Source organism: Ornithodoros turicata, chromosome 9 (assembly GCF_037126465.1).
Source record: "Ornithodoros turicata isolate Travis chromosome 9, ASM3712646v1, whole genome shotgun sequence".
Lineage (NCBI taxonomy): Eukaryota > Metazoa > Arthropoda > Arachnida > Ixodida > Argasidae > Ornithodoros > Ornithodoros turicata.
The window spans coordinates 8,905,505-8,931,403 of NC_088209.1; the positions used below are offsets into that span (position 1 = coordinate 8,905,505).

Below are 25,899 nucleotides of genomic sequence, written 5' to 3' on the forward strand. Positions count from 1 at the left end.
TGGCACTGGCAACACTGGCATAACTTTGGGCGGTCTCGGTGAAGTTATAAAGGTGCAAGCAATGGAGGAAATTTTGGAGAAAGCTGTGTTCTATGATCGTCGTGTGGTATGAAGCTTCTTGTTCCAGAGTAGCCCATGAAATCGCGCGCTTGTTTGCTTCTTTCCCGGGGATACCTTTTGAGGAGCCTAAACAAAAGCACAAATGGCACAACGCGAGCTTGTCCTGCGCTGTTCATTCGTCTCTCTAATTCCAAACCCAGTATCATGCTGCCGGGTTATGTCCCAGCTGTGGCTTCCTACAACACCCTATAAAACAAGCGCGATTTGTTCTACAGGGTATGTGCAGAAAAACGAAACCCGCATTTAGGCAATTAGCTCGTTGTGTACCTAACTGACGAACTTCCAGTGGCGCACGATAGCGCATTTATGCGTGCGAAACCCGCAGAAAGATCGTGGAAGCCATACTCAGCTTAAAAAACAAACAGAGCAACGAAAACGTTGGCCTCCGTGCATCAGAATAGGGCAACACGGCGGACGTAGGAGAGTTGTGTTCAAGTACCGCTAGGAGGGCTATCGGTGGAGAAATCAAAACGATGTCCCACATGGATGCTCATCGGTAGTGCCCCTAGCGGTGTCTACACATAACTCTCCTGAGGGCACTGTGCACTACCATGCACTGTCCTGCCCGCCTATTCTAACGCATGGAAGCCGATGTTTTAGCACTCAGTTTTTTTTTTTTTTTTCACGCTGAGTATAGCTTCCAGGTTTTTTTTGCAGCTTTCACGCGCATAAATGCGCCATCGTACACCACCGGAAGTTCCTCGGGTAAGTAGACGAGTTACATGTAAAAATGCGGGTTACGTTTTTCTGCACACACCCTGTAGGTACTTCTCGTACTTGCGTAAAGCTCCCCCGAATTCTAGCTCAAAATGTTCCACCTTCTTTGCCCCGTATTTCACAAACTTGTTGCTCTAGGTAACTTACAAATGGCTCAGCTGGAAATTGGGTGGCCATCCAAACACTGCGAAACAGTAAGACAACTCGGTGCACGGCTCGTATTGCGCCGCAGGAGTGCACCAATTCAAGCTTCATTATTACAGATGCTTGCGGCAATTCCTCATGAAACAAAAAGCGGAAGATGGCAACGTCGCTGGACATTCCATCATCACCGGCACCAGGGACGGGGTATGTGCCGTGCCGTGGCCTCATGCCAGTTAACGTCCATTTTCTTTCTCCCCCTCTCAGTCGTATCGTGTCATCTTAACAGCCTCCGTCCGACAGGCCAGGGAGAAACTTTCTTCCGTGACAGGCGTGCATTTGTACAGCGTCTGCCCTGCCAATTTACCGGTAAGACGTCTTTTTAGTAAGGATGACCCGTTTCTATTGAGTTTCTTCTACAGGATGCCGAAGAGCACTTGCAAACGGAAACCAACCCCGAGTGAGTGATTATAACCGACGTGTACTTTTTCCATCATGCTAGAGCAGCACGTTCCTATTGCAGGTACATCGAGACACCCTGTTTGCCCATTCAACGAACAGGAACCCCTCGTGCAGAGCCGGTTAGTGTCGCCCATGACATGATAGGTTATAACGACCTCGTCATAATCGGCAACCCCTACGAGGAGCCCATCCGCGCGATCCGCTAGGGGCGCTATTCGTTGGCCCGCAGGATCGACATCGTGATTGGACAATGAGAAATTGGTATACGAACGTGATGGAGCGAGCGTATGTCCGCCGCAGCAGACGACAGCAGCGGCTCTTATGAAAAAGCTTAGACTGATCATGATGATAATCAACTTTAGAAAAAAAAGCATCTCTTGTAAGACACCTATTGCTTGTGCAAAAATACTAAGGTAAGCTGAAGTACAAAGTATTGTAGAATTTGAGGAAGCCGTAAACGGGCCGATGAGCAGTGCCACCGCTAGCTTTTAAATGTGGCGCTGGGAAGGGGTGCCTATGACATGGTCATCATAATCTGGTAGGTCGTTGTATTGCCTAATAGTATTGCCTGAGACTGATGGAATTTAAAGGGAACATGAAAGCATATCTAACGAGCCTGCGGTCGATTTCAATTAGTTCCTCCGTACTAAAACATTCACCCTCTGGAATATGAAGTTGAAAATGGTTCAGATAGCGAAACTATTCTTGCGAAAACTATTAAATTGCGAAACTATTAAATTGCATGTACTGCAAAGGAGGGCAGTGCGACTCATTACCAATGCCGACTTTTTGACTAGTTCCACAGAACTTTTTGCGAATGCGCGTGTTTTAACTGTACCTCACATGTTCATTCTGAAACTAGGAATTCATATTCACAGGTTGTTAAAAGATGGAAAAACAGACTTTTCTACGAGAATCTCGCCGTATAATATAAGAGAAAGCAGGAAGTGCATTGTACCGATGATTCGAACAAACCACGGTAAACAGGCTTTGCCGTACGTAATAGCACTTTTTATGAATAAGTTTTCAAGTTTTTTGGACCTCCATTGTACACAGACCCAGTTCAAGCGTGTACTCCGATCATATTTAGAATCTGACATCAATATCAGTCTATTATGACATAAGATTAACCCGTCGCACGTTGTCATGTGTACTTGTTATGTTTTGTCTTGACTTGTAGTTAAAATAACCAGAAATTTTATGTTGAATACAATCCTAGTAATTATATAATCACCGACTGCATGTTATTCATGTTATTTCTGTTATTGTTATTGTTTCCTGGTCCAGGTACCTCGTCAGGCTTTATGCCTTTTGTACCTGGCCCACATTTCTGCGGAAATGAAAATGAAAAAATAAATAAATTCTATATTAACCACGGACGTGCGTGAAAGGCGGCTGCTATGACCCGCCTCCGAGGTGGACTGGCCGTGACCTCGTACACGGTGCATGTTGCCGATTCGCGGACGTGCTTTTGCGAGCAAACTACAAAATGTGCGAGCGACCTTGCATACTTGGCCATGAAATATGTTTTAATATGACCTGGAGACAAGATTGTATCTAACAGTTGACAGAGAATCCTACGAACAACAACCTCTGTTGAGCCCTTTCTGTTGACTGTCAGCATGGTTACTGGAGCACGTTTTCCTCTCTGAGCTTTTTCTTGGTAAAGAAATGTCCCTGTCGGTGACATTTTGCGAGCTGCTGCGTACTGAACGATTCCTTGACGCTGTGTGTGTCACATATTCTCTTTTTCCCTCCATCGCTTACAATTTGCCTTTTGCCATATTTAAACGGATTTCGACAGCAGACATACAATGTCGTCGTTGTCTCAACTGAAACCATACAGGATGGTCCCGTGAGGTGAGCGTCGTTTACAGTTGGCTGAGATGATTGGACAGCGATGGCTAGGGCCCAGAATTCGAGGCATTCGCCTGTAAATGCCTATAAACGACCAAAATGAAACATTTTCTGGGTTGCCTCCCTTTTTATCGGCTCTATTGAACTGTGGCATTTTCTTTCTTTTTTTTTAGCAATTTTAGGTGGCGTAACAGCCTTTTTTAGGGGTGAAAGTGCGACTGTTTCTGCGTGTTTGTGCCCTTTTTATTTTTATTATAATTTCTTTTTTTGCGTTTGGTTTCCTTCAGTGCCTTGGTTTGCTAGAAGGTGTAATGCACATTTAACCGAAAGATTTGCCCTCTTTTGGTCTTTCCAGATCATCGAGCCCAGAGAAAAAGTATTATTCAATATAGCTCGGTTCTAGGCCTCCTCAGCATTCATGAACCATAAATCCAAGCTCTTACTGTACCGTGGCCTTTAAATGAGCACGTCTTCCTGGATGGCGCATCCTGAAACGCTAACAAAGCCAAAAAGCGTGCCGCATTGACGTGCCTGTTTTTGCATTTTATTGCCTATTTTGGTGTTTTTGAGGCCCTAAATGCCTGCCTATTTTCGTCGTTTTTACTGCCTATATTTCCGGGCGTTTGGGGTTACATAATACTGCTTCGAAGGCATCTATCCACGTCATCTATCCAAGGCATCTATCTAGCCACTATCAGGCCACGGTGCTCAAACGCTTGTCCGGGCTCCACAAAAGCTCTTCTTCATCTCCGGCGGAACAGTATCATAAATGGAAGACAAATAGGTTGCAACAAATAGCTCTCTTTGCTGATATCGTGATTCATTTTTCCAGCGGCTAACTGAGAACGACAAGTTGAAGGACTGCGAGGATCTTGGGTAGATGTCGAGTGTTACCCGAATTCTTGAAAATTTCTTCGGGAGTAACTATCGTAAAAGATCGGGTCTGACCCCAAAAACGAATTCATTCAGTAGCATCGTCTTCTCCGACGGAATTCTCCAAAGAGAAGGAATACCTACCTGCACATGTTTGTCATGCATGCCAAGTACCTTTTCACGTTATTCTGTTTTTTTTTTGTCGAGCACACCCTTCTGCAGAGCGTGATACCCTTGTCACACGTGCAGTCTTAACCGCGGTTCGCGACTGTCTCACGGCTGACGTAACCACCGTGTTAGCGCACGAACCGCGGTTTGTGGTAACCAAGCTCGGAAACCTCTGTTAAGGGCAACTAACCGAGAATGGCGGCGCCCGTTCCCTTTGTGTGTTGCGCACTTTGTGAAGAAATGTCTTCTCAAAAGAGCATCATTTCGTCTGACGCAACAACGCAAGCCCTGTTACGCGTTTGGGAGGATAATCGGACAGCCTCGCGTTCGAATAGGCACAACGTGCCCGTTTGTGCCGCGATGGCAGGTCAACTGAACGCAACGTTAACGGCCAGCGAAGGCCCACACTCTGCAAAGCAGGTGCGGTTGAAGATAGATAATCTAAACAAAAAGTATCGGTAACTACTGTTTTCATACTTCAACGATGAGCGGAGTTCATCATTGCTGAGTGACGAAAAGCAAAAAGACCACGTGGAACCCGCTTCCTCGTTGTTTTCCTTTTCGTTGGCGACCGGGTCGGGAACCGCGCGTGTGGCAGCAGCGAACTGTGTTCGCAGTTAATTCTTGTAATCGCGGTTAGGCATAATCTCGGTTAAGCCCATGTGACAACGTGTGATCGCTCTTCTTCTCAAAGACCTTCGCAAAGCGGGACGAAGCTTTGCGTTGAAGGCCTGTAGATGTAGACGGACGAAAACCACCGAAACGGCCGTAGTCATGCGGGATGTGACATCTGAGAGCCCGAGATTTCAAGTTCGCAGAATTACTGCATAGAGCATACTTAGGGCCTGACTTTTTAGGGTTAAACCCGTATCCGCCCGATATTTACCCCCCGAACGAAATCTGTAAAATTCGGGTTTAACCCGAAAACATCCGGGTCGTGTGGCACACTCGTAAACGTGCATTAAAATAAAGTTTGATAACATTGCTGAACATTAGTTCCATGATAAGACAAATTTTTATTAAACAAAAAAAAATCACCCGAATACACCCGAATTTCTGACGACAGAATATGCCGTAACGGGATTTAACCCGAATACACCCGAATTTTCAAATGAAAAATATCACCCGATATTTACCCCCCGAATTTGGCCAAAAATAAAACCCGAAAAAGTCAGGCCCTAAGCATACTGTCCCACCCCCACCCGTCGCGGTACGGACAGTCTCAAGAATTTTGAGTTTGTCAGTTTGGTGGGTATGCGTATGAGATAAATCATTGTTTAAGGGGGTATCACTTGTTCGGAAATCCATGGGTGAATTTCGTTCGCGCAAGACACGAGAACGCTCTAAACTATCTTCATAAGATTGGTACTGGCGTGTTCTCTTAGCTTTTCTGTAGTCGTTGGTGTACTTTTAGGAGGACAGGGCTCCACCAGGTATTAGGAATGAACGCCTCAACGTTGATTTTTAATAAATTAAAGTTTGGTACGTCTCAAACATTCGCTGCCATCTCGATGGGGTGCTGAGCACTAAAATATTTGCGAATTCGGGCTCAGTACAAACCGACTATGGATAGTCCTGGAATTCTACATTTCTTCCAACGAATAATATAATGAATGATAATATATACAGGGTGTCCCTGAAAACGTGTCATTGAAGTATAATAAAAAAAACTACACCACCTAGAGTCATGCGGTCAATGGCATCTGTTCTTACTGGGTTTTTGCCCCCTCCTCGTGTGAATGTCGTCTAACGTAAGTTTAATTATGTAAACTTTTGCGAGGTTAAGTCAGAATTTTGTGTAGTAAAGGTCACTTTTTTACCCCACCAATGTGAAGAGCGTGTCTAATTTAGTCAAATTAATGATAATTCACAGGGATATTCAGGAGCTATCCCATCGGAAAAAATAGCCGAACATCATGCTCTACGGAGGTCGGACAGAATAGCGCACAATGAATTTTTCAGCACAATCGTTGTCGGTCCGAGAAAAGGAGGTTGGAAACCCAGCCCTCCCCGACATCGCAGAAAGAGATAAAACAGGCACGGCTTATCACGTCCGACTTTCGCTGGGATAATGCTTTCCCTCTCCCAATTTTAGGAACTGTTACTTTTTCTATTATCACTCTGTGGGCTGCTTCGGAACCTCCTTTCGTCGAACTGAGAGCGATTGCGCTCAAAAAGTCATCGAGCGCTATGGTCCGGTGCTCCGAAAAGCATGATATTCGACTATTTTTTCCGATGGGATAGCTCCTGAATATCACTGTCAATTATCATTAACCTGACTAAATTAGACACGCTTTTCACATTGGTGGGGTAAAAAAGTGACCTTTACTTGGCAAATTTCCTAGTTCAGTTTGCAAATATTTACATAATTAAACTTGGAGTACATGACATTCACATTAGGAGGTGGCAAAAACCTAATAAGAACAAATGCTGTTGACCGCGTGATTCTAGGTGGCGTAGTTTTTTTTATTATAATTCAATGACACGTTTTCTGGGACACCCTGTATAATATATAATGATAATGAGTAAAAATAATTTGAATCCTACACGTGTGATTGACAAGGGCAAAGCCAGGAGACCACGCTGGTGTGTCTGTTTCAACGATATTTTACTCCGTTTCGGAGCGCTGTGCGAACAAACATTCTCTGTTGTCTTGCACAGAAGTGATTCCCCCTTAAACTTGTTTTCTTTCTCTTTTTCTTTCAGGCACCAGAGAAGGCAGAGAGATTGGTCGAAAGCGCTGAGGTACGTCTGTGAGGGTTACCGAAGCAGCGCCTTCTTAATTGTTGCATTTTGTGGCAAGTACTGGCATTACTGGAGGGCCATTTCTGTAGGAGATTCCAATACAAAAATAATCACTCCCTAATTAAGATTTAATTGATCGATCTAAAAAAAATGAAGAAATCTCTCCTCGTCGTCTCCCTAAGTGGAGAACGCCGTCCCGAGAGGAGGAGAGGTGCTGCCCAGGCACCCCGTGGCTCTATGGGACGCCAGCACGGCATTTGTTTTCTCTAGGCCAGATTGCTTCGTGCGAGTGATGTTTTGTGTGTTTTTTTTTTGTTTTTTTTTTTAGAGAACAAATTGCGGCACACTCTCAATGTCCAACGTCCGTTCTCGTCACTGCTCGAGTCGGATGACGTGTCAAATTATTTTATGTGGGATTTACAGTATCGTGGTCATCGGTCAGGCCCCCAAGTGCGCAAAATGAGGGCATGACGCACAAATGGAGCAAACGTACAAAAGGTTGCAAAGGTCCTACTGGGCACCCAAAAGAATGCAGAATGTAATACGCAGGGCAGTGTCACAGACAGTGAGCATGTAAGTGCACAGTGGAGGAAAATTATAAAAAATGCAAAACGAGCACCAAAATAAATAATAACAGCAACGATTAACACATAAGACGTAGCACATAATATAATGGGAAAACAGGTGAGCGTGGGGGTGAAAATGGGTGTAGTGGTTCTTACGTAGAAAATAACTCTGTAATGGAATCCCAGAAAAGGGGGAGACCTTGTATGGTAGCAGTGTCACACGGTGACCTGTTCCAGTCAAGTGCGGTGCAATGAAAAAAGGAGACTGAGAACAAACTAGTAGTATTGGTGTGATGAATTTTAACTTTTTGAAAGTGATCCAGGCGGTGGGGGGGGGGGGGGGGGGGGGGTACACGTGGGCGATGACACATAAGTAGGGCCTGACTTTTTCGGGTTTTATTTTTGGCCAAATTCGGGGGGTAAATATCGGGTGATATTTTTCGTTTGAAAATTCGGGTGTATTCGGGTTAAATCCCGTTACGGCATATTCTGTCGTCAGGAATTCGGGTGATTTTTTTTTTTTTTTGTTTAATAAAAATTTGTCTTAACATGGAACTAATGTTTAGCAATGTTATCAAACTTTATTTTTAATGCACGCTTATGAGTGTGCCACGCGACCCGGACGTTTTCGGGTAGATTCGGGTTAAACCCGAATTTTACAGATTTCGTTCGGGGGGTAAATATCGGGCGGATACGGGTTTAACCCTAAAAAGTCAGGCCCTACACATAAGGGATACAGATGGGTACGTAATGGTGAGGGGTGCGTACACGGGTGAGATCGTTGCAATAGGATACTCTACGAAAAAGAGATAAGCGAGCAAGCTTACGAGGACAGGCTGGTAGGGGTAGTTTCAGATACTGCTTCATAGGGGGAAGCACTTAGTATAGCCAACCTTCTCTGGTCATCCTATACAGCTCTATTGATGATGTTCCTTTCCCACAGAAAGCCGGCGTGGAGCAGCCAAAGAAACGGAAAGAAGTAGACGTGGCACCGTCGTCTGCCGGTAATACTATGTTCTCACCAATATGGAACCCAGCGTGTGGAACGTGTCTGTACAGTGTACTCGATTTATGTTCAGAAAAGAAAACAAAGAAAGAAGCTGGTGCAGGGCAGCCGAAGAAAGCGAAGCAAGCAGATGTGGCGTCATTGTTTGCTGGTAATATATTCTAACACTTACGAAACGGTGCATTGGACGTATATCTCGGCAGGGTAGTTAATTCCTTTCGAGAAAAGAAATGTAACAAAGAAACCAAAGTACAGCAGCAAAAGGATAGCAGAACAAAGCAGATGAGGCATCAGTGTTTGCTGGTGATATGGTGTCTCTATAGAATACCTAATTTCTACCCAGAAAAGAAATCTAAGAAAGATTCCAGTGAAGACCCTACGAAGAAAGGGAAGCAAGCAGACGTGGCATCATTGTTTGCCGGTAAGGTAGCGTTCTCTTGCTCAAGTAGTTCTGCTGCAAACCGGAAAAGCCGTGAAATTTTCTCCGTGATTAAAAAAAAGGAAAAGAAAGCGAACAAAAATATATGTTGAAACAATTCTTGAGTAAAGAAAAATTTAATGCTTTTGGAAGTTTTTCACGCTACATGGTTTGGGAGATACGGGAGGAGGGTGAAATTGGCTCCTAGCAGACAAGGCCACCACATATGAGTAGGGAGTGACTTGTTTGGGTTAAACCCAATTCTGCCCGGTTATTCCCCCCCCCCCCCCCCTCGAACTGACCTCCGACCAATTCGGGTTAAACCCGATTATTTCTCCCAGAGTTCCAGTCACTATGAAATCCTCAAGCGACGTTTCCACTGAAGACGAACAAAGGTCTCTGTGTGTAACACGTGTAACCGTGGGTCACTTACGTTCCCCCAGCAATACACCCATGCGTGTCAACACTGTCTATGCCTTTGGGGATTACCGCTGGAAGGTCACGATCCTGCAAAAAGAAAAAGAAAGGCAGATTGGGCACTATTATCGCCCGATTTCTCCCCGAATTACAGATTTTAAAATAGTGACCGATTTTTACTCCCCGAATTTGAGAAAGTCATTTAACCCGAAAAAGTCGCTCCCCACGTATGAGTTGGAGTACCTCCTGCAATGCTATTACATACTTTGCTCGGGACAACGAATTTGCTTTTTGACACAAATCCATATATGAGCATAGTAGGCCCTGCATTTTCATTGCTTTTTTTTTTTTTTTTTTTTCTGTTTTTATTCATACAGCAAAAGTTGCCAGATTTGAATTATGGCCGCAAAAAGCACAACACTCAGTGCAACGTTCCGGCTATCCACGGGTGGACTATGGAACAGATGAAGCGTAGCTTTGCGTCATCTTATTGCTTATTCGGAGCGCTTTTGAATAACGCGTAGCTTGGTACCATGGACAGAAAAGCTTCCGTCAAACTATGGCGGGCCAGCACGCAAGAAAATGTTTTACGGGGTTCATCCAACGGCCGCGGTGCCTAAGTTGCCAAGACGTGTGCTGCAGAGCGTAACCCGCGCAAAACGCTTTCTTGGTGGGAAAACACTAAACTTCAACTGTTGTGACACGAGCCAGACGCACATCTGCCAAGCCCTCCCACACACTGAGATTTGTCGGCGGTTCCTCGGGCACTGTCGGAGACGCTGGGCAGCTTGTCCTTCGACATCGCTCCTCTAGCCACCTCGTTTCTCGGAGAACAGACGAACCGCAGGGCAAACAGAATTGGGATCAAAGCAATGAATGCTTTATTTGACATCAAGTTAATTATCAGTAGAGCCTCAAGTTGTTGGGAAATATTTTCTATTTTCTAAATTTGGGGGGGGGGGGTAAAAATCTGCTAAATAAACGTGCGCTCTAAATGCACGCGATTTCGGGAGAAAGCTTCCAGTGTGCTAAATTTGGATATTAATCAGGCTCGGTTACTCGGATAGACCCCTTTCACATACGGGTCGACAGCAGTGTTGTCTCTTGGCGGCTCTCCAACGAATCGTGCTCGGTGCGCGTCAAAACAAATCCGCATGGATGGCACAAAGGACCAAAACTGGTCCGGAGTGGGGCCGACAAGGTTGCATCATTCGTGCTGTCTCCCAACTGGCCCCACTTCTGTCGTCCCCGTACAACACCATCTAGTGAAGACGAAGATAATCCTCTCATGCACATCGAGGTCATATGCGTGCGCATAGGCTGTAATGAAATGAGGTCTATTAATTGTACTGGTTTGGTACAAACCGTGATGTAACTGCAGTTAGTGCGTTCCTGCAGACATCCCAGTGAGGGCAAGCTGTCGGGTGTAAACGGGGTTTTATCCCAACTAGGCAACCTTCAATGAACCTGTACCCGACAAACGTCATCATGACGTTGGTAGACAGACCGAAACCAAAACAGATCGGAAGGGGAATGCTGGGTTCCACGAATGAGCAATTGTACTGAAAGAAACGTAGGACCGAAGGTCGCGTCCCTTGCAGAGACCATCGTAATCCCCTCAAAACCGTGGCTTTCGGACGCGACCTTGTTCGCCACTAGCTTTGAACGTAGTTCAACTCTACCAAACTCGTGGCGCTGTCGAACATTATGACGTCGTTTGTTTTCAAACAGGTGGAGGTCTGTTTGGGGGAGAATCAGGTAAAGCCCTAAAAATTTCAGGCACTAATTATCGGTAGTTAGACATCTCGTGAAGGAAAGGAGACTGCAGACATGGAGCCAGGTTTCGTGAATAGATTGTTTGAAAGAAGGTGAAAACAGCCCTTCCATTCTGTGGGACTGTTGGGCTTTCAAGGTTAGAGGGAAGCGACCGTCATGTGGATAAGGGTATTTTATAACGGGGATTTTTTTTTTTCCGTTTTTTTTTTCGTTTTTGCTTCTTCCACAATAGACAAGATCAATTACGTTGCACACTTTCCCTGTACACCACCTTGGTCATCTGATACTTCCATTGCCTCTCCACGCTTGTGTGTGTGCGCACACTGTTGTGCTGGCAACTGCATCCGTCAGGCAGGGATTCGTCGAAGTAGTGCGTTAATTGAGCCGTTTGCCTCAAGGACCTGCTCTTCCCAGGCACAGGGCGTAACAGGTTTGCCCCTATTGTTTTCGGAGCCGAGCCCTTCACATTTTTCCGTCGGGAAGATGTTGCGCGTGTGTCAGCATTAAATGTGCTGCAGTATGCTCACCCTGCAGAAAGCTAAATACATACTCTAAACATGCATAAGGGAGGTGTTCACCATGGTTCGCATCACTTGAATCCATGTGCCATGTGTGGATGAAAAAAACTGAGCACTCCTTGTCGTTCCACATTCTGCCTTTAGTGATTATAGTAAAGTGCAAAGTTGGGATAGTTGGCGTAGAATTACAAGTTCAGGCCAAGGCGACACGCAGCAGGAACAGCTTTCGCAGGCGCTGACAAACAAACGTGATGCCACACAATGTTCCAAAGAATAGGAAAGCATTTCAGCTGCATGTCGCCTTCTTTTTCCGGTGTTCCCTCGGCAGCCTAAACTAGTCATTGTACAGTACAGTAAACGGTAGTATGGTACAGTACTTATCAGTACAGTACAGTAATACGCAGCTGGTACAGCAAGTAGTTAATGTAGCTAGTACAGATAAGGGAGCAGTAAAGAGGTATACGAGACCGACTTTTTTTCAATGCGTTGCGATTTGCAGTGATTACGGCACTTTTGTGGCTACAATGCAACTCTTGTAATTTTTTGCCAGATAAATGAGGCAGATAAAAACACACCTAAAGTGATAAAAACGCAGGAATGTATGGAGTCAAAAAGAGAAATCACTGGTCCTGTACATTATTATACCGTTGTAGGAGGTACCGAAACTCTCGCATGGTGGCCTTGTTCGTTGCGATACAGTTTGTTCCTCCTTCCCTAGCTGAGGAAAACTTACACACACTGGTTTGACGTAACAATGAAACAAAATGTAATATGACGTTTCGATGCCTTTTCGGGCATCATCATCAGAATGAACAGAACTTGTCGAGCATGTGCTAAAACACACAGAACAGGCCATTCTTTTGACTTTCACAATGCAAAGGCCATGGCACACGAACGTAGATGGGGGCTAAGAAAATTTTTGGAATCTTGGCACATTCACCGTGATGATAACGCATGTAACAGTCACAAAGGGCCACAACCTGGTTGCTACAAGGTCATGACTAAGCTATAAGTAGAACTCGGATGGCATACTGTTTCTTGTTTCATTCTGATGATGATGTCCGAACAGGCATCGAAACGTCATATTACATTTTGTTTCATTGTTACGTCAAGCCAGTGTGTGTAAGTTTTCCTCATGATGTCCCATGGCTTTTGGTCTATCTTCAATCTCTTCCCTAGCTCCCAAACCATGTTAATGCCTAAGCACTTATTTTTCTGTGCTGAGCAGTTGCTTACGGATATTTTCTCTTTTTTTCTTCTTCTTCTTTCGCGTTTATTCAACGTAAGTTTTCGTGGCTTGTTCGGTCTGAGATGATACTACCCCTTTATAAAACAGTGTGTCAGATATATATGTACAGGGTATTTAATTTCTTACCAGGAAAGTCACTGAAGAAAGAAACCACCGAACAGCAGCGAAAGCAACCGAAACAAACAGACGTGGCATCATTGTTTGCCGGTAACGTAACGTCTCACTCCTGAGACACTGTGTGTCAGGCGTATCACTGCAGCGTATCTCGTTTTTTATCCAGAAAGGAAACCAAAGAAAGATCCCAGTGAGGAGAGTACGAAGAAGGCAAAGCCTGCAGACACGGGATCGTCACCTGCCGGTAACACATCCTCGCACTAGTGAAACGTCTCGTCTCTGCGTACATTTCTACAGTATCTTGAATTTCTTACTAGAAAACAAATACAGCGGAATCACTTTAAATGGAACCTCGAGGGACCTGGAAAATTTGTTCCGTTTATCGGGAGTTCCATTTACTGAGTTGCGTGCGATGCGTTAAATGGTGTCATTTCCGGGGGAGCAGAAGCGATAAGCAGTCTTTATGCACATCACTGCATCAAAGACGGGGAATTTTGAACTTCTTTTAAGTCCTCATTGAGATGTTCCACCGTCACACGAACAACTGGCCCACTCATTCGGATATTGATACTTTGGGCACACTTTGTCCGCAGTAACGAGCATTTTTAAGCTCTTCGGAGTCACATTACAAAGTCCGAGTCTTTTTGTTTGCAGTCGAAATCGTGAAGCACTAAAGGCATCATGCAGCTTCTCCTTTTAGCCAGGAGTTCTTGTTAGCGTACTTTTTGGCATCCCTTACTTCGTCGCAAGCGCCCTTTTTGTGTAACAACCACTCTCAAAATTGTTGACAACTTCGATCTTGCTTCAATCAAGAGCACGAGGGGCGTGCTTCCACGATGCCGTTGGATACGGCATTTGCTACTGTTTCCTGTACTAATCCTAATCATGGCCGTAGAGGACGCGGAGAGCTCAAGCTGCCATGCGTGTAGCGACGATGCTTTGAAATCTTCAGTCAGTTCCATTTTACCCAGTGGTGTAAAAATTGTCGTTCCATATTTGACGGGAAAATTTTTGCATTGCATAAAATACGAATCCAAACAACCTTGCGGCTGTTGTTCCATTAAAGCAGTAATTCAGTTTAGTGAGATTGCACCGTATCAAATGGTAAGAGCAACTTATTTATTTACTCATGGTAATCGAGACTTTTGTGCGCACAGCTGCGCTTGTTTGGGTTGCAGAAATATCAACATGGTGCAGGCACATATAAATACATATACACTTGGTGGGGGAGTCTTAGCACGAGGGGGTAACAAGGTGATGGAAAGGTTACAGGTGCTGGTAAAAAATCGAAGGAACATAAATACAAAAGCAGGGGTATCCGAAGGAAATTAATTAATTTGATTCCTGGAACATCGCCGACATACGTTCTCGCTTCCTGTGTAATCCATTGGGCTCGCGTTACATCGTACTTCTGGTACCCCTGCTTTTGTATTTATGTCCTTTTGATTTTTACCTGTATTTGTACCCTTTCCATTACCATGTTACCCTCTCATGCTAAAACTCCCCTGTCAAGTGTGTACTGTAAACGTATTTTTATTCGCAGTGTATTAATTTTTTGCGAATCGCATTTGGGAAGTTATTGACGAGTATTTAATTTCACGATTCCAGGTCTGTTTCCTTCAGCGGGATCAATGTCAAGCTGTGTTCGCGAGTACAATTTTTCGCGATTTTTTTAGCGGTCGTCGCGAAAATTAATACATCGCAAACAGAAATACGTTTGCAGTATATGTGCCTGTACCGTGGAGTCTCGTGCATGAAAGTCTCGTTTACCATCTGTAAATAAATAAGTTGCTCCTACCGTTTAATATCACTCTCTGATTTACTCACCACCGGGAGCTTGACATCGCCCTTTTTCTTTTTCCTTCGTATCTTCTAGAGAAGAAATCAAAGAAAGAAGACAGTGCAGAGAAATCGGAAGAAGCAGATTCATCTGGTAACTTTATTCTTGCACTTGTTAAATTATATTTATATATAAATATTAAATGTTGTTAAATTATATTTTATATTTAACGTTATTCTCGCACAGCGTATTAAATGTTTCTCTACAGGGTATTATTTTTCTAACTAGAAAAGACACCAAAGGATGATGTTGTATCTCCTGTTGCACAGAAGAAGAGAAAGCGCAGGGCCATCAGGTTAGGCATCATCCTTCATTAGAGATATGCATGTTCATGGTCTTCACAGGGTGCTAAGTGTCGCACCCATTGTTTGCACTTAACTTTGCTGCGAGACAGCGATGAGAAATACTGTCAACATATTTTTATTGGTGGTGTATTAGTTTTCACGAATTGCGCATTCAGTCATTTGCGAATTAATAGTTTAACCGAATAGGGCTCTCCCAATAGTTTAACTGAGGTGTTTCCCTCCCACTCCACTGCACGAAGCTGCGTTCAAGTTAAGGTTGTGGGGTGCTGTACTCATCTTCTGCATCTCCTTACTTTCTTCTTTTTTTTTATTACACTCACGTTCTCAGCTGGATGTGCAGACATTAGACTTCGAAAGTATCGGTGAATAATTTTTCAAAGGAGCGCTTAGATCCTGTTGTCTTGTATGTCTCTCGTCTGAGAAACAAGCCACCTTCGCTCGGAGACCAGCACGAGAACTCTGCGCAGGTGGATAGGTTGAGAAATAGTAATGGCTTACACTGACACCTTGTACATGTGTAAATACAACTTCTATTCAGTTCCTATTAAGGTCGAGAAACCACATGCAGCCCAGTCAATGTACTTCCCCACTTCATAGTTGTAAGGCATTGGATTCGACACGCAAACTTTCACGTTCGTCATTTGATCATTTTTCTTAATAGTTGATTTTTTTTAGCTGTGGTTTTTATTTATTTTTTTTTTTTTTTTCAGAGGAAATGTGTCTTTTTTTCTTCTTTCTTTTTTTCTTTCTTTTCTGACTGTGATTTTTTAGGCTGTGCATGCTTGCCCGAAGTTCCCGAAGGTGACCATAATGAATGCCGTTCTCTAGCGGCTGACTCCCTTTAGATCCGCGTGTGTCGTGGCGTAAACGGAAGACTGTGCGTCTCCTTTTTCCACTGTGAAACATCACTCTATAAATGGGTGAGGAGGTGAAGGGGTGAGAGCGACAGAGGAGTTCAACGCGACCTTCGCGGTGCAGTTGATTCGTAATGTGGGATTTCAGAAACCTAGCGCTTTGATGTGCATCGTTAGCGGACATAAATCAATATTTGCAGGGTTAATTCTTCGAAAGGGTTACGGGGTTAATGGTCTCGCAACGACGAAATGAAATGTCCGCAGCAGAGTAGGCAGAGACAGGAGGTTAGGAAACAACGCGAGCCAACATGTCAGCGGACTCACAAACTGTAACAACGCTGTTCTGTCGTTTTGTGTCGTTTCGCAACCTCTGTCTTCACCCGTTTTGTGGCGGAAAATTCGATATGACGTAGTGTGTTTGATACAGTACTTATCATGGGCTTTGCCGAGGATTTTGTACTTCATTTTAAGTACATTTGTAGTGTGGCACTTTGTATTGTACTTAAAACACAACACCTGCTAGGTAGACGTTGACGTGGGCTGCTGTCTTTCTGGTCCCACCTGGTCAGTGTCCATCAGAGAATGACCGGACCCACTAACGGCTGCTAAAAAAATCACTCTGGGACATCCAGGGACACTGTCCAAGCACACAGAGACCAACACACGACCTTTATTGGCTGTTAAAAAACTATTTGATGTTTCAATTCAATATTCAATCGCTTTCTTTTCAATATTGATAGTGCTGAGAATGGTCCAAATGCTAGGTTGGGCATTACATAGTTCGGGAAATGAGAGGCACACCAGCGCGCCGCAACAAATAAAAACAGTTTTCCTGGCCCCTAGTTAAACAGGTCAATCTCTAGTGCTAGGCACCTTATTTTAAGTACAATTTTGAGGCATTTTGCCCATCACTGCTATGAGAAGACATTCACTGCAGTCAGTAGTGATAGTCAAAGTGAAAGATAATGCCACCTCTTGGAACTGCAAGACAGGTGACTGTTTCTTATTTGTAGATTTCTCAAGTCATAAGTAGAGACTTGTGTTTCAGGGCTACACCCAGTAAAATTAGGGCCTAGTGGTTGAGAGTCTAATGCTTTTTTGAAAATTGGGGGCTAAACATTGGGGTTTTGTTTCAGGAGCTGTAAATCTGTCAGAAAGTAAAGAAAAAGCGCTTCTCACGTCTTAGATTAACCTGAGATTGTCCAATGTGAGCATGCTCCGGTGCTTGCGTTGGCAGCTGAACTGGCACTTTGCCAAGTGTGCTTTCAGGGTTTTACCCGAAGTGTTGGTGATGCAAATTTGGGATAAGAGCAGGTGTCGCCGAGTCTAGCCCTAAAGACGAAAGGCGCCAAGAAAAAATGTATTTTCAGGGGTACTTGCTGCGCCGCAGGTAAGCCACAGGGCACTGTTTTTCCAGCACTGAGGACAACTTTGTGCGCCTAGGTCAGATAAGCCGCAGCTTGTATGCCTGAGAGATATCACAATGAATGCAACGGGGTGGGCACACATATGGTACACGAATTGGCAAAGTATTTATCTGTGCAACGCAAAGAATTATCAACATTTGAAAAATGCAACGTTCATGTGCATATTGTGGAACATATAGATATTCTTGTTGACTAGGATGTAGGAGAGGGGAAGGCATTTTGTTTACATGTTGGGTCATTCAATAAACCACTGACCTTGTGGAAGAAGGAAGAGAGACGAGAACCCCCGATCAGCTGTTCCAGCAGTTTTTGGGGAAATGTCACGTTCAACCCTGTTTTTACCATAGATTGAGAAGTTACACATCAAAAAGAACTCGTTACAAGTTAAGTTACCGTGTGCAAAATGTAACTAAGTTAATAACGAAGTTCTTCAGCCTGAAATGTAACTCGCAGTTACTGAGTTACTTAAAAAAAAGAACGAGTTACTTCCAAGTTACTTCGGACACAAAATAGCATTACGCATGTACAGCGCGCGTGAGCAGTTGAGTTAGACCTTGAGTTGCCTGCGGAGGAGTGCAACACGCTTAGATAGTTTTCGTTTATGTCCAACAATAGACATCTCCCTGTTTGTAAACAAATGACGTCATAGTGTTCAACAGCACCAAAATTTGGTTGAATTGAACTACGCTCGAAGCTAGAGGTGAATAAGGTCGCGCCCGAAAGTCACGGTCTTGAGGGGATTACGATATACGACGCGACCCTCGGTACTACTTTCTTGCAATGGGAGGCAGCGAACAAGTGCCCGTTCGTTGAACCCAGCCCTCTCCTTCCAATTTGTTTCGGTTTCAGTCTGTCTAGCAATGTCATGATGACGTTTCTCTGGTAGAGGTCTTTTCGAACGCTTTGCATCTTACTCCCTGTGGGCGCACAATGGTGCTTCATTTCAATAGCAGCGGTTTTCACTTCCTGAATAAAATACTGTCTTTGATTGAATATCACGTTTTATGGCAAGAAATGCCATGAAGGAACCGGAGAAAGCAAAAAAATATGTGGACGTGAGTGAAAAGCGAGTTAAAAGTAACTTGGAACTTAACTTAAGTTACTTTGGCAAAGTTACCTGAAAAAGGAACGAGTTCCTCCGAAAGTTACCACAGCGCAAAAGTACCGAGTTACGTTACAAGTTACCGGAAAAAGGAACTTAGTTACAGTAACGAGTTACTTGTAACGAGTTACCTCGAACTCTGGTTTTTACTGATTTGAATCTGGGAGTAAATATCGGGCCTAATCGGGTGTAACTTGTGCATAGGAGCTTAATGCTTTTTTTTTTTAGGTTAGAGGGAGAGGCTAAACATTGGGATTTTTTTTTCAGGAGCTGTAAATTCAGCGAGAAATGAAGAACAAAATTGGTGCTTCTCACATTTCTGTTCAACTTAAGATTGTGCATTGTGAACATGCTCTTATGGTTGCATTGGTAGCTGGACTGGCACTTTGCCAGGTGTGGTATCAGGGTTTTAGGCAGAGTATCGATGATGCCAGTTGGGGATAAAAATGGATTTCGCCGGGTATGACCCCCAAAACAAAAGATGCCAAGTAAAATCGACCGTATCTTCTGGCCACACCGCAGATAAGTCGCACGTCACCGTTTTTCCAGCGCCGGGGATAACCTTCTGCGCATAGGACGCACCGTAAGATAAGCTGCGGCTCGTACGTCTGGGAGATATCACAATGAATGCAATGGGATAGGCACGCACACGGTACGCAAATTGGCAGAACATTTATTTTGCGGAAAGCGAAGAATTCCCAAAATTGAAAAATTTAACATTAATTTAAATACTATAGAGCGTTGGCCCTAAAAAGTCAGGCCCTAGTTGCGAGTAAAGCTTCTTTATAAACAACCCCTAACTTACGACTTTTAAACAAAATCGGCCCGTTTTCTTTCTTGCTCTTCGTTTTTTAACTGCCTCGAGGCAAGAGCCGCTGAACGGAGGCTGTTCTTCCTCCGCGCCGCGAAGCAGCAGAACAGCCCGTGATCGAAATATCGGCTGCTCTCGTCCTGAGGCAATTCGCTTCACATTTCCTTACCGGTTTGCTGGATTTTCCACCCTTCCATGTTCCGCCAACAGCGAGTCCTCGGAAGACGAAAGTGCCCCGACACCCTCAGCCAGCATGACGGACTCGGGTATGTTCATTCCTGAGAGATGATTGCTATTCTGGTGCTTGAGAACCATGTACTTAGCTTCTTAAAGTAAAGTTGCTTCTTAGAGCTGCTTCTTCTTCTTCCTGCGAGCAGGTTGCAAAACAGAAAAGAAGCGCAAAAGGAAGGTGATGAAGGCGGTGAAGGAGACGTACAAAGATGATGAAGGCTTTTTAGGTAAGGATTCATCAATTGTACTCATCGCAGTTTGGTGGAGAAAAGTGTCGTCCTCAGTAGCAATAGCGGTGAATCGTCATGTCATTTTAGGACAGACAGCGTTTGAAAGTGTCATTCTGGACTTCAAAAACGGTATTTATTTTGTTTCGGGTTCCCAACCACCCTTGGCAATGAGCCCACGAGAACGACCTCTCCCAAGGTACTGGTGTGCGCGGAGACGATACGTGCTTGATTTGAGCTGCTGATAATGTTGTCAAACTTGAACAAGTACAAACCATGAGCAAACAAAGTTTTCAAACTAGTTGTCCTGTAATAACAAAAACGTTTACTGTTCATCATGTGCACTGGCAGTATCAAATTCATGCTTTGTGCCAGAAGATAGCATCTCTACTGTATGCCGTACATCGAGCGTGCAGGTACTTCGGTGTGCCAACTCTCCGTATGTTAAACTTTGCTCTAATTATGTTCAACCATGTTTCATGTTGTGTAGAGTCATGGGGTAGCACTCATAGCGAGACTTACCTCGAGAAAACTACAAAAATGAGCATTTAGGATCGAGAACTCGCTCTTTTTGTAGACATCCCAGTGAGGTGCTCTTTCAAGATTTACGAATTTTCATTGGACGCCTTATGTAATTGTGAGATACTACTATGCATGTACAATGTGATCAATTTGAATTGTTCGTTCAATGCGTCGTTATTTTAAACTTTGTACCTTACAACGAGGCATTTTTCCCACGGAAATTTCAGTCTTCCACCTACGTGTAATATACAGGGTGTATTTTTTTAGCCTGGACAGGTTAGAAAAAAAAAAAAACGAGAGCAGTATAGTTGTCTTTTTGCATTTGAATTTTGTGGTCAGGTGGACATCCACAGGAAGAAAGAATGTAAGTACAAGATAATTAATGACCTAAAATTTATTAATTCTGTAATTAGGGAATTTCGCTCAGAAGTGAGATAGAATGGGAGACAGCCCTCATTGAAGTCTGTTCTATACTTTAAAAATTAATAAAAGAGAGCGAGCCGTGAAATGTTCGTTGCTGAATTTCAGTATGTAAATGAGATAAAACTAAAAAAGTGTGCCTACTCCTGTCATCTCAGTGGTACTCCCTGGCTCCCCACCACTGGGGTTATGGCCCATTCGCATATAAAAATTAGGATGCTTTAACGCATGGCCATGCTTTGGAGTTTTTTTTTTTTAATGTGTAATGACTTTCAGCTTGGACATTCTCTCATTCTGCTATCTTGCTTCTGTCTAAAATTTCCAAATTAAAGATTAGTTAATTAATTTTTGTGTAATCAGTCATCCTGTAGTTGCATGCCTTCTTCGAGAAGGTGTCTGCCTGGCGTAGAACTCTACTGCGAAAGGAAAGGGAAAAACTTCGTATGAAAGTTGTATAGGTTAAAAAAACACCCTCTATACACCATGCATATGCTGCAATACCTATTGCAACGTCAGAGAATGGAGTACACCAGCACATACTTCAGTGAAACAATCTGTTTCACCGAAGTGTTCATGTTGTCTGTCGAAGTCTGTTGACGTCAGCGGCGGCGGCGGCTCTTGAAGTGTTGTTGTTGTTGTCTGTGTTGTGTTCAGAAGTCGCGTTTTGAAACTGAGATGGAAAAAAAAAAAAAAAGACACGTTTAAGGGGACCTCTGATAATGTAAAAAGCGCCCCATGCCAAACCTGTGTGAGCGGTAGTTTTCAAGGTGGAGAGAGGGAAACTCAGAAACCTCTTGCACATGCTTTCTTCTGCGCCGATCTCGACTGCGTCCCGATTGCTTGGCTCCCGAGATGCGAGACAAATTCTTGTTTGTGTTTGAGTAAATGCTGTTTTCTTTTTCTCGCTATTCCTAAAGTTTTTTTCTAATTCCTAAAGCTAAAGTTTTTTAGACACTGTTTGTGAGTGGCAACCCTTCCCTGTGCCAGTCGTTTCCACGCACGCATCAGAGCGTTTCACGCGATAAGGGTGATACTGTGGCCTAAAATAGAGCATATCAAATCGACTTGAGTACACTGTGCAATTTCAACGTGATGTATTTTAGGAATACCGTGACTACTTTCAGTTTGCGTGACCTTAACCGATCCTAAGCGCTCCTCGAAGAACACAGCTCGAAGCATTTTGTCTCTTCTCACTGACTCTTTTCAGCTGTTATATTTACAGAACTTGTATCATACACACTTCAAGAACGGTAATGCACAGTGTGATGGTAACTATGCATGGGCTCCTTAAGCTGCTCTTGGGTACGAATAAACTACACGATATCGTGTAATATCCAACACACGTGCGAAGATACCATACGTATCGTCAAGCAATGCACGCGTAAAAGGAGTACCTTTTTTGCCTTCAAAGAGCGTGTTACCTCCGGTTCACATGAACTACAGTTAGTCCCTAAACGACAATCAACCACGTCGGAACTGAGCAATGGGCTAAAGTCCTGTTCTAGCCCGCAATAGAGCTGTGTCTTCAGGCGAATGCTTTGATGCATGAGGTCACCAAGAGTTGTGGCGTTCCGTCTGCCGATGTGCGCGTTCCTGGTCTCTGCATCGTTTTGGAATACAGTCAAACTCCTTTATAACGAACCTCAGGAGACCGCGGGAAACCTTGGTCGTAAAGGTAGCTTCGTCAAGATGGATGTTCCGAAGGAAGAATGCCTTAACAATGCTAGTAATCTTGTTTATTGGTAGAATTTCCTTGCTCTGATCAAAACGTACCTCAGACATTCTACCTACAATAGACGTGGAACCTCATCTCTGTTTTGACCTTTTTACCCCCCTCGTTATTTCGGTACATTCGTTATAAAGGAGTTTGTTGTAAATGTCCGACGTATACATTGAATCCTATGGGCGCCTATTCCGGACCACGAAAAACATTCGTTATAAAGGTGTTCGTAGTAAAGGAGTTTGACTGTACAGCCTCTTTCTGAGGACACGCAGAGCGACCTGGGAGGTGCAATGTTGCCGTGCCAGGTTGCACACACTGTCATACTATATATAGGGCCTGACTTTTTAGGGTTAAACCCGTATCCGCCCGATATTTACCCCCCGAACGAAATCTGTAAAATTCGGGTTTAACCCGAATCTACCCGAAAACATCTGGGTCGCGTGGCACACTCATAAGCGTGCATTAAAATAAAGTTTGATAACATTGCTAAACATTAGTCCCATGTTAAGACAAATTTTTATTAAACAAAAAAAAAATCAGCCGAATACACCCGAATTCCTGACGACAGAATATGCCGTAACGGGATTTAACCCGAATACACCAGAATTTTCAAATGAAAAATATCACCCGATATTTACCCCCCGAATTTGGCCAAAAATAAAACCCGAAAAAGTCAGGCCCTAACTATATACTTCTCAATGCAACAAATTAATTTTGCGCTCCTTCGGCGTCACACAACGGTGGTATTTCGCGGACATAAGACTGATAGCAATGTCGGACGACAAATTGTGTAGGGAGGCAAATTAAGCGTCAATTATAAGATTTGTGTTACTTACCATTTGGCTTTGCCAAGTTTAAACTGCTTCCCCAAATTTTTTTGCCAATTTTTAAGCCATCTGAGGTTTTTGTGTAACCCTAGCCCATTTTTTCTCTCTCTCTCTCTTCTCGCTGTACCATGTATTTTGTTACCCGAAGAAGAAGTCCAGACTACTGCACGAAAGTCTCGTTATTAAAAATTATCCGTGCTTCTACCCGGTTAATCGTCATTCTTTCTACCTTATCTCGTGGGCTTGTCATTTATTTTTTGTCTCCGCGTATTACTTAACTGCACTTGACACATGTTGGGCAAGCAGTAAGTGACACTCCTAGCCAGTGACGTTCATACTGACTACCGAATAATCCTTTTGTGTACAAAGTGAAGAAAAGTCACACAATATCCCAATGACACAAAAGCAACGTCAGGAGAAAATATACTTGGAGCGTGCTTTAATCCGCTGCAGTACGTTTAGGTAAAGGAGGAACAGCGTGTCTGCACTGAAAAATTACGTTGAGCTGCAAGGCTGGTGTCACAGCAGTAAACGACTATAGGAACCTGCCCCGTTAACTAACGTTACTTTAACATCCTAATCGCTTTAACCTTATGAAACTCAATTATTTGTACATGCAAGCAGAAAATTCTTGCAACATATTAGAAAATAGTGTCTACAGAAATGTAAAACAAACATAAAGCAGAATCAAAATACAACTGGAGATCAGTTGCGCTTATCAGCGTAAACAGTCTCTAGGTGGGGGACACATGAGAGCATTCTGCTGTCGAGGCTACGTTGATGCTCTAATGGCTGCTAGTGGGCTCCGTCAGCCAAGAATGCCAGTGAAAGGTCATTTCCACTGCCGTGTGACGTGTCTTTCATTGTAAACGATGGTTAATAACGTGGCATTTACCGTGCCGTTAGTTAATGGCAGTGATGGCCACTAACTACTTCTACAGTAGTTTAGCTATAACTACTAACTGCTTCGTGATGGAGTAGTTTAACTATTAGTTCAACTACTTTTCAGGGGAGGTAGTTAAAACTACTTCTTTAACTACTGGAATGTATTTTAACTACATTTATAACTACTTAACGTTGTCCATCAACACCAATCCCATTCTATAGTACTCTTGGACACCTAAATATGAATCACAAGCAGCGATAAAAGTGAAGGTTTAGTACACATGCACGGCACAATTGCTCTGCACCTCCGTTCTCATCAAACCAGTAGCTCAAGGTAAATTCGGAAGCACAATTGTGCTGTAAATCTTGCGGCAAAATCGGAAGTAGTTGGCGCCTGCAGTAACCTAACTGCTGTAGTTAACCACGAATAGTTAATTCGAAATAGTAGTTTAACTAGTAGTTGCCACTACATTTCTGCAAGTAGTTAATAACTACTTCTTAACTACAATCAGGTAGTTTAACTAGTAGTTTAACTACATGTAGTTAACGACTGGCCATCACTGGTTAATGGCACTTTAAATGCTGTTTAATTCAGAGCAGATTGAGCTAAATACACACTTCTGTGACTTCATTTCACCTTTCACTCGTTCAACATTTCAGTGACAAAGACTGTGAAGCAATTGGTTAGCGAATCTGACGACGAAGAGCCACTTCCGAAAGTGAAAGAAGAGAAAAAGGTGAACGAGATGAAACAGCAAACCCTCTTTTCTTTCTTGAAGAAGAAATGATGTTCCGCAAACAGCTACCCAGGAAAAACATTTATTAACAGAAAAGATATGTACACGCTGTTATCTTGGCTCTCCCACGTCGCTGGCTCGTGTTTCCATCACTGAGGGGGAACTGACGGGCAAAGCTTGTGTGAGTCTAAGCGGTGCCACGTTGCACTCCAAATAAAGTGCACTTTTGGAGCAATGCTAAATTTTTAGTGCTGAGAAATACCTCTTTGAACTTGCACGGTTTGCAACCACCTTGCATTTCCAAAGGTCTGTCGAGAAACCTGCAACAGATTTCGAGAGAGATGATTTGTTGGAAATTGAGAATAGGGGACAATGGAGGGAACCCTCCTGCAGTCAATGCGTTCATGCCACACTACTTTGGATGCCCCCGTCCCCGCCTTCTATTGCGCATGTAGCAAATTTATGCCATCCTATTATTATTCAGTCTTATTCTTACGCCATCACACCAAGTAAGAACAGGTTTTTTGAGTCCAAAAGACATAAGTGCTTGCATGCATTTCACTTGTAACCCCAAAAGGAAGCCACCTCTACTCCAGAACATCATAAACAGTAGTCCTGAGATGATCAGCCCCAGCCCCAGGCATGCAGGCTCACACGTTTTATGTCCAGTGAATATAGAACACCTCCTTCGCCTCTCGGGGAACCATAGACAACTGTCCGGACAACTACCCGCCAAAGTTTGGGCCAACCACGAGTCAAAAAGCAAATGGAAGGCTTCCCAGGACGTGACCTTATTCTGGGACAATGCAACCAAATGCTAAAGGGAAGGGCACCTCTCTAG

The 25,899-nt window shown here is 43.8% G+C and overlaps 2 protein-coding genes across 2 annotated transcripts in view; one reads left to right on the plus strand and one right to left on the minus strand.

The window, feature by feature from the left end:
* LOC135368097 (DNA polymerase delta subunit 3-like) lies at window positions 1–25,300 on the plus strand. Its single transcript, XM_064601171.1, has 17 exons — window positions 1–106; window positions 976–1,031; window positions 1,101–1,185; window positions 1,246–1,347; window positions 1,401–1,438; window positions 1,502–1,559; window positions 7,045–7,083; window positions 8,593–8,653; window positions 8,729–8,806; window positions 8,999–9,076; window positions 13,163–13,240; window positions 13,314–13,391; window positions 15,024–15,080; window positions 15,216–15,282; window positions 19,697–19,752; window positions 19,864–19,944; window positions 24,982–25,300. The coding sequence occupies exons 1-17, from the start codon at window positions 62–64 to the stop codon at window positions 25,107–25,109; spliced, it is 1,185 nt and encodes a 394-aa protein (XP_064457241.1). The 5' UTR covers window positions 1–61; the 3' UTR covers window positions 25,110–25,300.
* LOC135368096 (uncharacterized) overlaps window positions 25,131–25,899 on the minus strand; it is a 13,776-nt gene continuing 13,007 nt past the window's right edge. The window contains exon 10 of the mRNA XM_064601170.1: window positions 25,131–25,378. Coding sequence (XP_064457240.1) covers window positions 25,304–25,378 — 75 coding nt within the window. The 3' untranslated portion in view covers window positions 25,131–25,303. The remainder of the gene's footprint in view (window positions 25,379–25,899) is intronic.

Coding starts and splice junctions, on each gene's coding strand:
- LOC135368097 (XM_064601171.1), top strand. CDS start 62: ATGGAGGAAATTTTGGAGAAAGCTGTGTTCTATGATCGTCGTGTG. Junction 1,186..1,245: donor TCACCGGCACCAGGGACGGG/GTATGTGCCGTG, acceptor TCCCCCTCTCAG/TCGTATCGTGTCATCTTAAC. Junction 13,241..13,313: donor CGTGGCATCATTGTTTGCCG/GTAACGTAACGT, acceptor TTTTTTATCCAG/AAAGGAAACCAAAGAAAGAT.